The sequence below is a fragment of the Xiphophorus couchianus genome, chromosome 12, assembly GCF_001444195.1.
Source record: "Xiphophorus couchianus chromosome 12, X_couchianus-1.0, whole genome shotgun sequence".
Lineage (NCBI taxonomy): Eukaryota > Metazoa > Chordata > Actinopteri > Cyprinodontiformes > Poeciliidae > Xiphophorus > Xiphophorus couchianus.
The window spans coordinates 17,611,786-17,629,100 of NC_040239.1; the positions used below are offsets into that span (position 1 = coordinate 17,611,786).

General features: G+C 37.5%; 1 protein-coding gene across 1 annotated transcript; it reads right to left on the reverse strand.

Moving 5' to 3' along the window:
• Positions 1-1,014: 1,014 nt before the first annotated feature.
• On the reverse strand, positions 1,015-16,561 carry LOC114154887 (uncharacterized). The gene is made up of 12 exons (XM_028034362.1): positions 16,383-16,561; positions 14,919-15,030; positions 12,729-12,822; positions 12,205-12,259; positions 7,039-7,179; positions 6,799-6,959; positions 6,619-6,717; positions 5,419-5,564; positions 5,114-5,285; positions 4,917-5,029; positions 3,880-3,967; positions 1,015-2,906 (listed from the first exon to the last, which is right to left on the reverse strand). Exons 1-12 carry the CDS (start codon positions 16,492-16,494, stop codon positions 2,853-2,855), a joined length of 1,347 nt encoding a protein of 448 aa, XP_027890163.1. The 5' UTR covers positions 16,495-16,561; the 3' UTR covers positions 1,015-2,852.
• Between the last annotated feature and the right edge of the window lie 754 nt (positions 16,562-17,315).

Consider the following 17,315-nt stretch of genomic DNA (forward strand, 5'->3'; position numbering starts at 1 on the left):
ATCCTGGTCTGAGTCCTCCCTGTGGATGTGTGGGTTCTCTAGCGTCCTCCTGTAGTCCAGATACATGAAGGTTGAGCTTTCCAAATGTTCCTTATGTGTGTGTATGTGTGTGTGTGTGTGTGTGTGGTTGTTTGACCATTGCGTCTCTGTGATGGATTAGGACCTGACCAGGGCGTATCATCGCCCACTGACTGCTGGAGAAAGGCACCACGACTCTGCAAGGATCAGTAGGTATAGTAGACGGACAGTTTAAATAAATTTTCTATATTCTGCTCATTGTTTACTTACAAGAGAATAGCATCACTATTTTAAGCATTAGCAATATTATTTATTGTGATCATAACATTAGTTATAGTAATATAAGCAACGTCTACCAGCAGGTTTCTTACAATTTACCACATTTTGTCAACTTACAAACAACTTGCATAAAGTAATGGATAATTGTGCATGATTTTCATATTGTTTTACAAATAAAAAGCTAAAACCTTTGGTGTGGATTTGTCCTGTGTCAAACTGCAAACATGACTCCGTGCCCTCTCTTCCATAAAGAACAGATTTGTAAAACGCACTGAAGATACTGGTTGAAAAGTGACAAAATGTGGAAGTTCATAGAGATGTCCACACCTCTTATTCATGAGAGTGAACTGAACCAAACTGGGATCGGAACCACAAAGAATGGAACTGGGTGCAATACAAAACCTTAAAAATATTGCATACAACTACTTTAACATTATATGAGATTTTAACATATTTATATTTACTCTGGATACTTTACAAAGTACTAAATTATCAATCAAAATAAAGTAGCAACTGGGAGCCGGTTTGGGATGAAATGGTTTTTTCTAGATTAATAATAAACAAGAGACTGAAAAGTCTAAGTCCATAAAAATATTTTATTTCAAACAAAGAAAAACAGTTTGGTTTAGGTTTATTTAAAAAAAAAATTTTTTGACAAACTGTTTTAGGAAAAAAAAAAATCCGTTGAGTTCAAGATGGAAGAAATATTTTTTTTAAAAATACCACAGAATGGATGAATTCACAAGTTTGACTAATGATACATGAAATCATTTTAAAATAGTTATTTATAAACAGAAAGATTACCTGAGAGGATTCTAACACACAAAACAAACTAAACGTGTTCACAATAATATTGCAAACAGCCCGAAGAAGAGCTTTTAAAATATTTTGGATCAGAGATAAGTAAGGATGCATTAATCCAAAGCTTTTTTCACAATCAACTGCATTGTTTTAACCTCTTAAATGACACATAAACAAGGAAGTGTTTGATTTTTGTAAACATTTTACAGAACAGAAATAAATAGCCATAAGTAATTATGGGTAATGGCAAGGCAAAAATATTTTTAATGTATTTATAATTCACAGAAGCTTCATAAAGGAAATATTTAAATTACAAAAGTGTGTTTATACACAGGTTTTTTATCTCAGATGACGGTCGTTTGTCCGATTAAAATTATATTTTGAAAATAACCTTACAGACATTAAACATAGTTTTCATTAAGCCCACTTTTCTGTATTAAAAATATTTTTTTATTGGTTTAAGTAATTTTATAATCTTATTTGTTAAGTGACAATCATCACAGCTAAAAGAAATAGAGATTTAAACCAGTAGTCTGTGAGTAATCAATATATATATTGTGCTTTACTTAGTGAATTGAGTAACTGACAAACTACGATAAGAAATCCAATTTTGGTTACAGAAATCTGAAAACTTCAGTTCACTCTGTTTCCTGTGAAACATTCAACTGTAAATGATCCTAACGGTGTCTTGACTGAGTGCAATTACTTATTTGATCCACTAAGAATCTAACGAGGGAAAATTGGCTTAAGAATTAAAAGAAATGAGGTACCAATCTTTTCATTCCTTGTAGTTCTCTCTTTGAGATATTTAAATATCTGGTAATCTGTTCCCAGTAATTAATATACTGGCCTGCTAATTTTAGTGAAAGCATATCAGCAGGAAATAAATTAATCAGTTCAAAAATGCTGACATTTAATGAGGCATGATGGTTTGGACAGACGCACCCCTTCGAGTAAACGCACCACAGCTGGTGTCACTAATAAATATTCATGAATCACAAACACTGGAGGGAAGGCATTAAGCGGAGCTAACGGTTACTCATCAGTTCAGTGCTGTAGCTCAGCTAGGAGCGACACATTAGTGCAATGACTATACTACTCTTCCTGCTTCACTAATCTCTTGCTACTGTATGTTTCAAACTATAGAAAACAAAAACTTTCAAGATGGTGGACAGTTTTTCCAGGTTTGCTGCTTCTTCACATCTATTTACGATGCCCAGGTGTAATCACGGCACTGATTATTGCAGTTAAATAGCTATGTGCATGAAAACACATTCAGGTAATATGTCAGTCAGGGTGTTTCTGTAGGGGACTTTGGACAGATACAACACAGGGACACACACTAAAAAATATAGGGTATTTGCTGGTGGGTCAATATTTGAAATGGAGAAAAGTCCTTTTGCAAACATTTTGAGCATTTGTATTGCAAAACCTAAGAGAAATGGGGAACAAATCTTCCCACTGAGAAAATTACTTTTGCCCAAGAGCTAAAATCACAGTTTGTCCTGTGTGCAGTAAAAACAAGGCACTTCTCCATGTCGGCTGCTGAGATGACAGAAGTTGGCAGTGATCTCTGCTGCACCATAGGTTCCACCTACAACTGGCCTGGTGATTGTCTACAAACTCCTGCTGATTCAACTACAAATCAGCAGCCACCAATGTCAGGTTGAAATAAAAAAAGTTGTTTTTTACAACAACAAAAAAAGCATTAAAAAAAGCATGAGGCAGCACCATCCAGATGTAAACCAGAGACATCAGAGGTCCTGTTCTGCTGCACACTGCTGCAGGTACCACTCGTACAGTTTAGCCTATAAAGGAAAACGTAATGACAGTTTTACTTTTAGAATACAATTAAAAACAATTAAAGTTAACCAAAATATATCACAGTTTCTTGCAACAACCATACGAGAGCACACTAAAACCTAGTGTCTCATGCTCTGTCAGTCAAAACTCAAATGAAAGAGACGAATTTTCAGCATATTTAAATGGTTATGTGGTCTGAGCAGTGCTGACATGAGGAGGTAAGGTTCTCCACGGTCTTGCGGCCCCCACAGTGAATGCTCCATCACCGCCACAGTTTATCTTTGATCTCAGAACATCAAGGAGAAACTGGTGCTCTTGGAGGTGTGTGGATATAGAGGAGATCTCATAGATAAGACCATTTAAAAGGAGTTATGTGTTCATGCTTCTTTGTACTGAGCACGGGTCAAGCTGCAGAGTTCTGGACTATCTGTAAAGGCAGCAGGGATGATTTATCTAACCCAATAAAGAATTATAATAGTCCTGGCGAGAGGGCATAAAAGCATGAATGACCTTCTAAAAGTCCTTAAAAAAGAAGTAAAGCTTTGCCGTTGCAGTCAATCGTGGCTGGAAAAAGCTAGATAGCATTTATATGTTCAACTTTAGACAATAGTCCAGGCCAACACCCAAACTTCTCACTGCAGAGAAACTTCGAGCAGCTAAAAAGACATGAACCAAACAATCTTGTGTAATATTTAGAGAGAGATCTTTGCACAATTTCTCTAGATCATTTCAGAGTCATGAAGCCTTTCCTGTGCTCTCTTATCTTCAGCTCACCACAGTCTTATAACAGGATTTAGGTCAGATGACAAAGATGAGTTAAAAATAAACTTAATTTCATGTCAGGTGAAGCATTTCTGTGTGGATTCGACTAAATGTTTTGGGTCATTATTTCGGTGAACAACCCAATTTTGACCTATTATCGTTTAAAAAGTGAAGACTATGAGAATAGCAAATTATTGAACGAGAAGTCAGTCTAACCTTTTTAGTTTTGACAATATCCTGGATATAATCCATGTACTCCATCATCTTCCTCTTCTCCTTCTTCGTCAGAGTCTTGTTTCTTCGGCTGAGGATGAAGGACAAGGAACCATCAGAACCATAATCCAAAATGTCTGCATGTGTCTGAGAGACAGGCTGAATGCTTATTTCATCCCTTTATACATTTTGGACAAAAGGAAATAAATCAATATGAAAAGAAGTTTATTCTAACCATTTACTGTCATTATGTTTTTTTCGAGCTAAGGTTTAAAAGTTTTTATTTTTGATACTTTAAAATGTTACATTTAACATTATTAAAGAAAACAGGAGAGAGTTCAATATTTTTTAAAGTACATTATTCATTCTGCTCTATATGCCTCCAATATAGATTGAAATGAAAACATAAAGAAGAGCTTCACTTTTTTACCCAATAATTTTGTGAAAGTTTGAAATAAATAAAACTCAAAGTGCACGGAGTTTGTTTTATTTTTATTTTTTTGTAAATATATGTGCTTCTAAATCCATATTTTATTATATAAAGTATATATCCCACTGGGCTCAATGTTAGGCTACACATTTTAGTTATGGCTTAATATTTTTGTTTATTTATAAAATTCTAAAGGTTTTATTTTATGCATTTGTTTTTATCATGCCTTCAATTTGGCTTTAATGTATTTTTAATCATAAATAAACTTACATTTTTATCTTAATCTTATTTCTTTCTGATATTTAATGGTGTTGATGTTTTTAATCAATCTCTGACCTTTCTTCATAAAAACATGATTGCATTTCCTCAGTTTGACAATTTCTGTGTAATAATCAATATTGTTAACATTCATTTCTGTGATTGTTGTCTGCATGCTTGCAGCTCTGTGTTTAACATTTGTTTCATTTGAGTGTACAGTGTTTTATAAAACAAATCTGATTGATTAATCTAATTGTGGAGAATGCAAGATATTAATGTAAATTTTTCTGTCTAATGTTCCAGTTATACATATTTTATTGAGGTGTGTTAAAGGATGTCTTTACACACTTACCCTGCAAAATATTTTGCTAGGAAAAGCAGGAGGTAGCAAAAAGCCCCAAAAGAGATCACAAAAACTACTTGTTTGTCCTCCGGTATCCATTCCCATAAATACATCACTACCCCCTGGGAGAGACAGATACACAGAATATTTTACTATAATGTTTTCACATCAGTTTTTGATCCCTTTGAGAGATTTCCTTTACTTACTGTGAAGACCATAACGATATGAGTCGGACCTTCGCCCAGCAGGTCGTGCAGTTGCTCCTTGGAGAAGGTGCTTACAATAAAACTGAGGATGAAGAGGAACGGCAGGAAAAAGCCCAAAGCCAAACACAGAACTGAGTGAAGACGAACACTCCTGTTGAAAGACACATCGGCCCTGTGTGCAGAATGATAAAATCTGACTTAAAAACATTTAATGCCGCTAAATAGTTTGATTTTACATCCATTTTATACGTATTTGTTTTATCAAAGTAAAAGAAGAAAAAAAGAAATACAGCACTAAATTTAACCTGTCCTGTTCCAGTTTGTTGATGATGGTCGAACAAATGAGGTCAGAGTCTTTCTCCAGTTGATCTAAAGTCTTCTGGACAGCCTGGTTGATGGTCTTCTCAATCGTTTGACAAACGCTGTCAATCTGGTTCACACACCTGCTTGGCTAAAAGACGCAAAGATGAAAAAATAAAATTTATTCAAAAAAAGATGGTAAAGTAAAAGCATCTCAGTAAAATTCTGCAACAAATCCTGAGGGTATTTTTTGACAGACAGCCCTGTGCAAGAAGTTGTAAGTGAGGCTACTCAGCAAAAACAAGAACACTGCAAACCAAGGGAGACACAAATCAACCACGCAGTGCAGACCTCAGGGACAGTAGATCACAAGTAGTTCCTGCACCAAGTTTGGGTATGAGACGCAATTCTTAATCCCGCAGCCCTAAGAGGAGCAGAGTGGTGAACAGTGCATGAGCTTTTTACCCTGTGCGCAGTCCCATCAGGGTTGCATTGACCCTGTGTGTGCTGCTCTCCCAAGTTTTCTTTTTTTCTTTTTCATGTTTTTGTGAACTGACAGGACACCCCACCGCCTTCCCATTGTCCAACCGTGACATCTGCCTCTCTGCAGGAGGGTTAAACCGAAGCTGATAAGATCTATGACACAAAACCCCCATTGCATCTAAAGCTCATCAGCTCTAATCAAACACCATTAAGGAATTTGAAGGAAAACTACAAGTATTTATAATGTTCAAATCTATCAAGAAGCAGCTTCAAAGCCTAAGAGAGGAAAGGTCAGCTCAACAAGATTTAGACTGTGCATTCATCTTGAGTAAAAGTAACAGACTTTCATTGAATTTACACAAAATGAAAAGAAATGTACTAGTTTTAAATTACAGAAACACTAAAATTATTAAGCATATTTATTTTTAGTTAAAATAACGCTGTCTTCACCTCTTCCTATTCTGAAACAAGGACATTAAATTTGTTAGTAGCTTTTAAGTTAGGAGCTAAAAGTAGCTCCTTAAAAGTAGTGTCTCCTGGGTATAATAGTTTAGTTATAAAATATTATACCTTCACACTATTGTGTAGTTATTGAAGCAGTATAATGGAACCAGTTCATCACCACAAACCTAGAGACACCTTTGTCCAGAATATACTCTTATTTTTAAAAACGGATCTGGACACCAAAATAATTAAATCCAAACAGGAACACTGAATTTTACCTTCTGTGGGTTGGGGATGTATATTGTCGGCATCTCAAAACCACATTTGTTGAGCCCTGGACGGCGGCACAGCTCCTGGACAATCTGCATCATTACTCTCTGTGGGGAAAAACATATATTTATAAGCTAATGCTTTTTCTGGGTAAAAATTAAAACAGCTTTTATGAATAAAAAGCTGACCTGTCTGTCTGTCTCCTTCCCAGCTTCGTCTGCTTTGCTGAGATAAAACAACAGCTTGTCTCCACATTTGTCGCTCAGCTTCTCCACGATGTTGAGCGTCCGTTTGCACAGCGCCTGACCCATTGGGTCAAAGAAGACAAAAATCAGGTCCGCCTGTTCTCCTGCGCAACAACATTAGATGCATCAATATCTGCGGAGCAACTCTGGTGATGCTGAAAACATAAATCCTTAAGTACTTACCCAACCAGGTGATGGCGCTGTTGACATCAAATGGGTAGATCATGTCCCCGTCCACCAAACCAGGAGTGTCCACGAATGTCACCAGGCTGAATTTCTTCTGTTTTGAGGTGGAGATCTCAGCAGACAGGTAGTCCATCACACCTATTAAAAAAAGAAAGACAGATGTTGGATGAATATGACCAACAAAACTGAGTCACTGCAGGATTCTGCTGTATCTGATGTACGCAGTGTGGTCAATACTTGGAGACCGGAGGGAGCTCGGTGATACTGGGATCATAAAGTCTTTGTCTTTGCAGGTTTGCAATTTCACAAACTTTGTCTTTTAGAGGCTCAGTAAAAGAAAAAAAAAAGCTGTCCTGGCTCATGAATCTTTTGAATGTTGCTGATGTCTCACTGTCCCCGCCGTGGACAGGACTGTTGTCACTGTTACACACAACAGCTCTTCAACTGGCAGCTTTAGTGTGGGCCGTAGGACGTAAAGCTAGCCAGTGAAGAACGACTGTGAAGCAACGCACTGCAAGGTTATTGTAACGCATCACAGCTAGCACCGCCACACAGACAGAACAGGATCCATAGTCAGAGGATTTACATGATTGGGGTGAATGTCAGGTTTATTTAGGGCTTTAACGATTCATTTGAACCACTTGTTTTCCAGATTACAATGATTTTTTCAATTTCCACTTTAACTGGTGTTTAAATTATAATTTATCATGGATTTTCTTTAATCCAGACATGGCTAAAGTGTACATACACCCTCAAATTCATTCAGATTATTTGGTTAAACTAATATTTTGTTACATTTCCTTCAGGACGTTGAACCTTGACCACACGATGTTTTTCATCACCAATAAACTTTCAGTCCAGTTCTGGTTGAATATTTGACCAGTCCTACTATCACCTTTGGTAGAACTAATTTAAATTGAATGAGTTTCTAACATAGATTTGGCTTCAAAGCATAGTCCATAAACCTTCGACTGGGTTGAGGTTGAAGCCTCCCAAGAACATTAATGTTATCCTGCTTTATCCATTCCAAGACAAGATTTAAAGTGTGTTTGGGATAACCGTCTAGCTGGAGCAAACCACAGTGTTCAATTTTAACCATCCAGTTTCTAATCTGAAGGAAACTTGAAAACCTTTGAAGTGGTCATTCTTCATTGCTTCACCCACAGTAACACTGGTAACAAAACAGACCCACAGCATGATGCAGCCACCACACCTGACAGTTTGTACGTTGTGCTTAGATCTTACAAATAGACTTCTTGTTACTGAGACCAAAAAGCTCAATATCTGCCTCGCTGACCAGCAACACTGGTTCCAGCATCATCTAGTTCTGAAATATAGTTGAGCCTTGGTTGAGTCTGTTTTTGACCCTTATCCTTTCTTGTTTTCACCAGACATTTTGGGTCAGATGGTTGAAACTAGGACAGAGAAATTGGATTCATGTCGGGAAGTAGAACTGCTTAAAAATAAAATATCTCATTTTTTATACAAAATTAGATTTCCAAATTTAGTTGATTTTTTCTCCCTCACTTTTACTCCTAAAAAAATTACACATCACAGAAAATATCTTTAAAAAATGTTTGTTATTTCAATAAATACTTCTGTGTGGGTGGACTGACATCACTCTGGGCACCCAAGAAGTCCACTGGTGAAAAAAAAATAATCCAGATTTTCAAACATTAAATCAGCCCCATTAGGGAGCCACCATATTTAAATGAGCAGGAACATTTCTACTAAGAAGAACGCTCCGAAACACCAGCAAAGATTATTCCAGATACTTATTAATGGCCTTGTTCACTCTTGCTTTTTAAAAATAAAAGGAGAAGTCATTTTATTTATATAGCACATTTTCAGCAACAAGGCAATACAAAGTGCTTTTAACTGTAACTAAAATAACTGTAAAATCTACATTTAAATGTGTTGTTAAAACCCAAATGAATGTTATGGTAATCATCATAAAAGATTCACACCCATAGTAGACAGGTAAACGTCAGAGCAGAGCTGTTGAGCCCACTGGTCTGTCCCTTCTCTCTCTCCGCACAGATTCCCACTGAAACGGAGCGCAGGCTTGGGATGACACTGAGGCTGTTTTATACGAAGAGGCAGGTGTCAACACCCGACACAAATCACACCCTTGTGCTGCAGCGAGCAGGACCACTGCTGCTGCTGTGCCACATTAGCATTCCCTTATCAACACAATATCAATACAACTGGCTCCGAGTACAAAACCTTAGAGGTCCACATCGTGCAAACAGGCAGTTATTAGAAAATAAATGTTAATAAGCATGTGTGTAAATGCAATCAAACATAATTAAATGCTGATAACCTGAACGGAAGTCAGTCTGGATGATTCTTAAAATATAAATGCTTGAATATGCTGATTGGAACTAAAAAGGATGACGCTTTAAGAAGAGAAATGTTACAGTTTGATTCAAATAAACAGCCAGAAAAGGGAAACAAGTGATTCCAATCAATATGAGCAGAGTTTCTTGACTGAACGCGAGAAAGCTTTGCAGCAGATTCACAACACTAAAAAAAAGGGGGAGAAATGCTTCAAGACTGCTCCATAGAAGCTTTTGCCAGATTAAACTCGGAAAACTAGACGGACTGCATATGGTTAAAATTAAATGAGCAGAGTCAAAACCTTCATTCTAGACAACAGTGAAGCATTTCCTGAGAAGAACGTTGCATAAAAGTCCAAACAACAGGTAGAGAGCAGAGAGACAGACAGATTCTATGTTAAAACATTCATCATTCAAATAAGTGTTTCTCCTAAAAGTGAATCAGCATCTCCTCCCGCATAAGGATATATGATGATCTTCTGATGAGTCATCCTCAGTCCCTGGGAAAGCTTAATAAAAGCCTGATGTGCCTCTTCCAGATGCAGCGAGGAAGTTCAGAAGATATAAATCCAGCTCTTTTGTCCAGCAGCAGCAGAGCGACTCCGGCCTGCAGAGCAGAGCTGTTGCTGCTCCAGCGTGGGGCTTCACCTCCTCTAATGGCTGTGACATTTCTCAGCCGCCCCTCCTGACTACACTGCACTGCTGTCGACAGGGCGTGTGACTCATACGCCATACCATGAGTCCGCACCCAGTGAACCTTCTCGTTCTGCATACTCCCCAGTCAACATACACGCGCCGCACCCCACCCCCTTCAGCAGCACCAGCGCTCAGGCAGCAGGCACACCCAGTGTCTCTCCAGTGACTCCACTGATGCACACGTTCTCACTTTTATATAAACCAGAGTCATTTCAGCTGGCACATGGCCGATCCAAACACCGCCTACTGTGTGCGAGACAAGGAGGGGGAACAGGTGGGATTTCTAACTTGACAACTGCGGTTTAAAATAGCAAAAAAAAAAGAAAAAAAAAATGTCTGAAATCAAAACTTGTTTTTTTGTATTTTGCAAGTAAAAAGCCAGACTTAAAAAAAATCTATTACAGTGGTTTTCATGGCTGGGGTTCAATTTAGTAAAAATTTACTTTTTTGATATTTATATCAGATTATAATGCTATTTCCTCATCAGAAACATACATGGAGTGTTGCTTTGATTCTTTCATGCATGTGCGAGAAATTTCCCATAGCAACCATTTGAAGCGACTAAAAGCTAAAAGCTCCTCCTCAGTGCTGCAGTGCTCAAGCCAAGTATCCGCCTCACAGAGCACCCCTCCCCCACAACTACCCCACTCAACTCCTCCAGACTAGTGGCAGCAACAACTAGCAAACACCTGGTGAACCTGCGCGTTTGCTGAACTCATCATAAAAGCTACTTCTCATTCCAAGAATGTTGTAAACAGCATAAGAAGGAGGCATTGCTGTGTTGACGTGCTGAAGGCGTAGCTCCTACTGTATGTAACAGTAGGGGCTTCTTAAAGAGACAGGTGCCCAATTTAAAGGTGTCAAATTACAAAGTAACAAAAGGTAACGTATGTCTGGAAAAATACATAATGCCACCCAGACGGTGGAAAATATTGTGGTGCTGTGGACCTGTTTGTCTCCCAAAGGCAGACTTCACCCACAAAGAAACTTCCAAATTATGAAGAGATTTTCAGAAAAAATCTAGTGAACTCTAGAAATGATTAAAATTGAGTCACCACTGTGCATTTCAGCAGGACAATGATCTAAAACATGGTCAGATCAACACATAAAAATGGTTCACCAGATAACCAATGAACCTTGTTTGATGATCATGTCAGTCCTCAGAACTAAAACATGTAGAAAACCTGTGAACTGAGCTCAAGAAAAGAGAGTGGAGGAGATAACCCAGGATGGTGGACGATCTAATGGTCAAAAATTGTTTGTATGGCCTATCGCTGTGAAATATTATAGCAAAAATATTGAATAAAAGATTATTGTATTTAGCCTTTTTACACATCTTTATCAGGGTTGGGAAAGATGTGGGTGACACCTTGGCATTATTGTGGCAACATGATTCCTTGACAATAGCCTCTCTGTCATTATATTTCCAATATGTTGCCTGTATACAAGATTGGACCAAAATGGAGTGAGACAAGCAGCCAAATCTTAAAGAAAATTTTTGAAAGACCTTTAGAAATCCTTATAAAGACCATGAAATTAGATTACATGAAGTAAATTATAAAGAAAGCAGTTGTGGTTTTTCTGATGGGGAGGAAATAGAAATCTCTCAGGGTTCCAAGTAGGTAGAGAGGATTTCTAGGGATGTGAAAAAAATGACAGGCCACAACAGGTTAATTTTAAACTGAAAAAATAAATGTTTGACACATATATAGATTAAGAGTAAATAATCCACCAGCCTTGCAGTGGGAATCATTTTAACACTTCCTTTTTTACGTGATTGAAAAGCAACTGCGTTCAACAAAAAAGGGCAATCCAATGTGTTTCTATGATTATACTGGCTACAATACTGGCACTATTTTAATTAGCTTCCATTTAACATGCTAATAAGACAGCAGGCTAAAATTCTGATGCAAAACTTCATCACCTTATCAGAAAAATAAACATGTACAACACTGTTTTATTCCCAGAGACATTTCAAGGAAACACCTGCACTGAATAAGATACAAAATGGCAACCTTCTGTTTTCTCAGAGCAATAATATGTGTAGATAAATTGTACAAAAACAGTTAGAAAATGTCCTTCATATTCTAAGTTATGAGTTTCAATAAAACAAAAAGTCAAATCTTACCTTTGAACTCAAGGATAGGTCGAAAATGAGGATAGAGATGTAATGTTGCATTTCCCTGTGAAAGAGTTAAAAATGCAACATGAGAGGGACAAATCTCTACAGCAGAGTCTGTTTTAGTTTTAGTCATGTGATTTGGGGATTAGAAGCTTGCATGCTGCAGCTGAATATCCTTGGTTTGGCCACTCTGCAGTCCTGACTGTAAATATTTTATTCATCCTCATCACTCTGACCAAAGCAGGTTATGAACAGGGAGTTAAAGTGTGAGAGAGGAGAGAGAGGCAGGCAGCTCCCAAACCTGTTTAAGTGCTGCAAAGATGACTCAGGGCGCGCAACAGAGTGCATCACAGAGGCCGAATGAATAATGAGAAATGAACATAGAAAAAAATAGGATGCAAAAGAGATGTTTTTAATTGTCTGCTATTAAGGCACTGAGTGGCTTTACTGTTAAAGTTTTCCATCAACATCCATAAATCCTAAAAACCAAGAGCTTGTGTTCTGTTTGCATGTCTCCATGTCGATCTTACCGTCAGTGACTCTCTCTTGCGACCACTAGTGATGAAGGTAAAGCCCTGAGTTTCAATGGCCACACCGGTTTTCTGAATGTGCTCTTCAACATACCTGCAGAGACAGAATCAGGCCAGAAATTAGAATAAAAATATTTATAGGATTCAATGGTGTCGAGCATGCAAACACCTCAAATCTGATCTTTGTCAAAACATTTAGATACTTCAAGCAAGGCTTTTTAAAACCCCGTAATCACAAATTTAGATCTGGTCAATAAACCTTTTATCACCCAGTTGATGTCTTAAGGCCTTCTAGAAATTAGCGTTTTATAAACCTTCATATGGGGTTATGATCAGAAGTTCATTGTTCACATAAAAGAGTGTTCTGCACTTTTAATGATCTTACTCATTTAAAAATCCAGACATAGCTTATTATGAATAATTAATTCATGACTGTTCTAAATTATAAAGAATAATTAATGTGTGAAACTTTGAAAAGTTTATTCTTTGAGACAAATCACATGTTGTAGCCTTGAGTTTACACAAGGTGGTAGAAAAAAAAGCTGTTAATTAAATGATTTCTCATTTCTAATCTGATGAGAAGGAGCCAAATGCTTCCTGAATTCCTGATTCAAACTTCGTTTTCTGATTCAGGGTCAGGTCGGGGACGTGGGTAGCCCAGAAGCCTGAAGAACTCTGACTCAGAGGAAAGAACCGAGCGCGCTCACTGGGAACAGCAGCCAATAAATCACTTGAACACCATGTCTCAAACTCTGAAGTTTATTTTTGTTTTCAATTTCTCAAGTATAAAAACAAAAAAAGAAACATTATCTCAAAATGTGGGCTTGGAATCAGAATAACAAAGCTGACTGTCTCTTTATCTTCCTGCAGTTTATTTTGAAATCACTTGTTAATTGGTTTAAGCAGGTTAACACGCCGCAGAGCTGCTCTCACAGCTGATTATTTTCCACTGAGCCCATAAAAACAAATGTTTTGAACACAGTGGGCATTCTGGTGCTAATAAATCATGCTCTAGAAGCTGTGTTTTACTCCTGTTTTGCAGCACTGCTGATCACAGATCAGCTGATAAGGCTGGTGAAATGTTCAGAAGCACCAGATGTTTAAAACAGCATTAATATATTCAGGTAATGATTTTAGGTGGTTTACAAGACCATCGAATAACATAGCATCAAAAATACGTACACTTAACACAATAAACAGTTAGCTGTAGAAATTACAACTATCATTTTGTTCCTCTGATGGTCTAAAATAAATTTTAAAAGAATACTCACTTTATAATAAACCAACACTGCAAAAATTTTTACATTATATTTGTTTGTTGATGAATTTTCATTACACACAATTACAGACTTGCTGCCTATTAATGTTCTGCCTACGAATCAATTTCCTGTGTAAAAGGTCAGTGAGTGCTGGGCTAAATAGTCCAAACCAAAAAAAATAATAATAATCACCCGCTGTTAAACATGAACAAACAATTTCAAATCCATTAACTGATACCTGCTAGCATTGAGTAATGCAGCTCTTACAATCGAGGGTAAATGTTCTGGGAGAGGATAGCGTTCACATGGACATCACTTGACCAAAATGCTTGAATATTTATTTTTGCAAATCCTGAGATTAATGAAGATTACTACATTAAATTGCAAAATAGTAAACATGACATCCGTTTACAAAAAAAAATAGATTTCACAAACCATCAGAAATGTTCAAAGTGGGAACAATCACAGATAAACTAGTGGATTAATGTCCACTGAATCTAAAACAAACGTCATCCAATTTAAGGAGCCTATATTACGTTTTAGAGCTGGTATGGCTCCGTCTCATTTGGTACCTGAAAAAAAACAAAACTCTCCACCTAAATTCAAGAGTTTTCTCTGTTTAATATACATTCCTGCAAGTATGTATAAATGTATTTTTAAATTTATGCCACTTGTTGCTTAAAATGTATTTTAATAGATGTTTTATCTTTTTAAAAAAAACAAGCATGGTTTAAGATGGGACAAACTGTTGAAGTTTCTCGGCAACATATTCTCCACCCATGTAGTGCAGAGATGCCATGTGTGTATACCACACTTCTGTAATATTCATGATGCACAGATTACTAAACTCTCTCTACCGATGAAGCAGAGAGTTTAAAAACCAGACAAATGCATGTTGGATCAGTGAATTTGAATAAAAGAGATGTTCTACCAGTTAATAAAGGAGCTCTTCCCTGCAGAGTGATTTCCCATTATCATCACGATAATCTTCTTTCTCGGAGGAAGGAGGCGGACTCCGAGGCTGCTGGCAATTTTCACCAGACCTGCAAACACACAATGTAATCAAATACTAAAACAATTATATTCAGGCTAAATAGAAACGTATTTAATAAAAAAAAAATAGCTAGGTGCACTCTTTAGACATTTGCATGCGAGTTTGCACATGCAAATAGAAATTTGCGTTCAAGGGCACACACAAATGTTGAAATCAAAATGTGAAAATCACTGAGAAGGAACAGAAACACTTTAGAAAACCTTCACTGAGTAGTTTTTTTTTAAATGTCATCTTTACACCACAAAACATATGTATGGTTTATTAAAGAATAACTATGACACAACTGTTTGACTAAACAATTTCTCTTTTTTTAAAGGAAACTATTTTTTTTACCTAATTTTCTTTTCTGTTTTTAAAGCTCTACATTGTCTTTGTCCAAAGTAGTAGACTACGTTGCATCTGGCATGCATTTGCATTTTCCAGGTATTTCACTAATTCCTTAGGATAAAAACTTGCAAGAAGCATCTTCTGGCTACAACTGTAGACCAGCAACTGGGAGCGTTCAAAGTTTTACTGGTAAAATTGAGACCTCTAGAGCAAAGCTTTTAGGTAAGTCTTTCTCGATTTAACATTTCATTTAGCAATACGGATGTTTCACAATCATCCATTTGAATTGTCCATAGCATCCACAGATTAAGCATGATGTGACAAAACCCACTTCTGGTCTTCAAACAACCATTGATACGATGTTGATGCTGCATCAAAAACATTATTTTAAATAATTCATATTTCAGAAATGAAATGTGAAATCAGAAAGACTCTGTAGGTTTCCTCCTCTGGCCACAAGACTGTTGGACTGAAGTGAAGCAGCCAGATTGCTTGTCCTGGGCAAGTTTATCTGTGTAACATCTGATCCTGAAGAAAGGAAAAGCTACTATCTGGGGACTGAAGTTCTTCAAGTTCAACATGTCTTCTTGCATCTGCCTCTTTCTGCTCAGTTTGCAACTATTGTTACCAAGGAAAGCTCTGTGAGTTTTAAGAGCAAAGTCTGCAGTCACACACATAGTTATCAAATAACAGTGGTGGTGTGGGGGCAATCGCTCTTTACAACAGTAGTTACATTTGTTTGAAGTGGAAGTAACCGGGTTTAGTCCTGTGTATGAATACACTGGCAGTGAGTGCACAGATAGGGACGCTGCCTGCCAAGAGAGGAACGTCTCTGGTTCAGGTGTCATGTTTGTCACACTGACAGCAGCTGCTGCGGACAGACCGCTGCAAAATCTCTGCTGCCCCAGAAATCACCGTAAAACCCCTCTGCTGTTCAACATTTAACAACCACACTCGGGTCTGCTTGTTTGTGCTTTAACGCTGCTGTAATCCGGGTGGCCGGTGGGTATTTACCGTTCTCGCTGTCCACGTACAGACTGTGGCATTCCTTCAGGATCCTCTCGCTCGGGGTGGTGATCGCAGACTCCAGGGGGTTCGCCACATACCGGGGCTTTCTGCCCGACATGATCAAACCACGAACCCACACGGAAACCGTGGATCTCCTTGCAGTTTCCAGAGGGGGAAAGGTTTCAGGGTTGCACATTCGAACTCTGCTTCTGTGAGGAAGAAGCGCCCTCCTGTGGTGAAATGCATCAACGACACCTGCGCTTCAAACATTCACTTGTGATAGTGGAGTAACTTTGACTTAAAAACACTAATCTAGTGTTGATAATCGGTCAGTTTTTTATGACTAAGATTGGAGAGGAATTACAGACATATGACAACTGTCCACCTCTATTGATTTGCTTGCATTTATGCTAGCAACCACATAATATAGTCTAGCAAAGAAAAAGACGACCCTAACTATAACTCCACTTTTAAATGATAATAAGTGTTTAATCCTAAATTTATGGTATAAGACAATTGAAAAGGAACTCATAACAAATCAAACGTTTTCACTATGATGTGAAAAACATAATAAGTCCTCTCAGGTCTAAGTCAAGTGTGAAACAACTAAAATAAAAATCTACCTAGTCTGTGAGAACTATTTTTGGAAACTTGCATGCAAACATTTTGCAACAACTCCCTCCAAGGGGCGAGATTTAGCAACAACCAACCCTTGTGACAGCCAGACCCATTCTCTCCTAATGCAAGCCCGCTTACATAATATTATTTTCACTGTTCTGTGAAATTAAAGTATCTTGTGTAGAAAACGCAGAAATAAAACATTGGATGTCATTGAGTAGTTTTGCAGCTGTTTTAATTTATCCATACACACAGCATTTAATGAAATGTTATCTTTCTGCAAATGAGTTTAACAGAAGGGAAAACTGAGAGAACAAAGAC

Excerpts from the sequence above, each read along its gene's own strand:
- LOC114154887 (XM_028034362.1), bottom strand. The coding sequence starts at position 16,494 with ATGTCGGGCAGAAAGCCCCGGTATGTGGCGAACCCCCTGGAGTCTGCG. Across the intron at positions 6,718-6,798 it reads GGAAGGAGACAGACAGACAG|AGAGTAATGATGCAGATTGT; the intron begins GTCAGCTTTTTA and ends TTTTCCCCACAG. Across the intron at positions 5,030-5,113 it reads ATATCGTTATGGTCTTCACA|GGGGTAGTGATGTATTTATG; the intron begins GTAAGTAAAGGA and ends TGTCTCTCCCAG.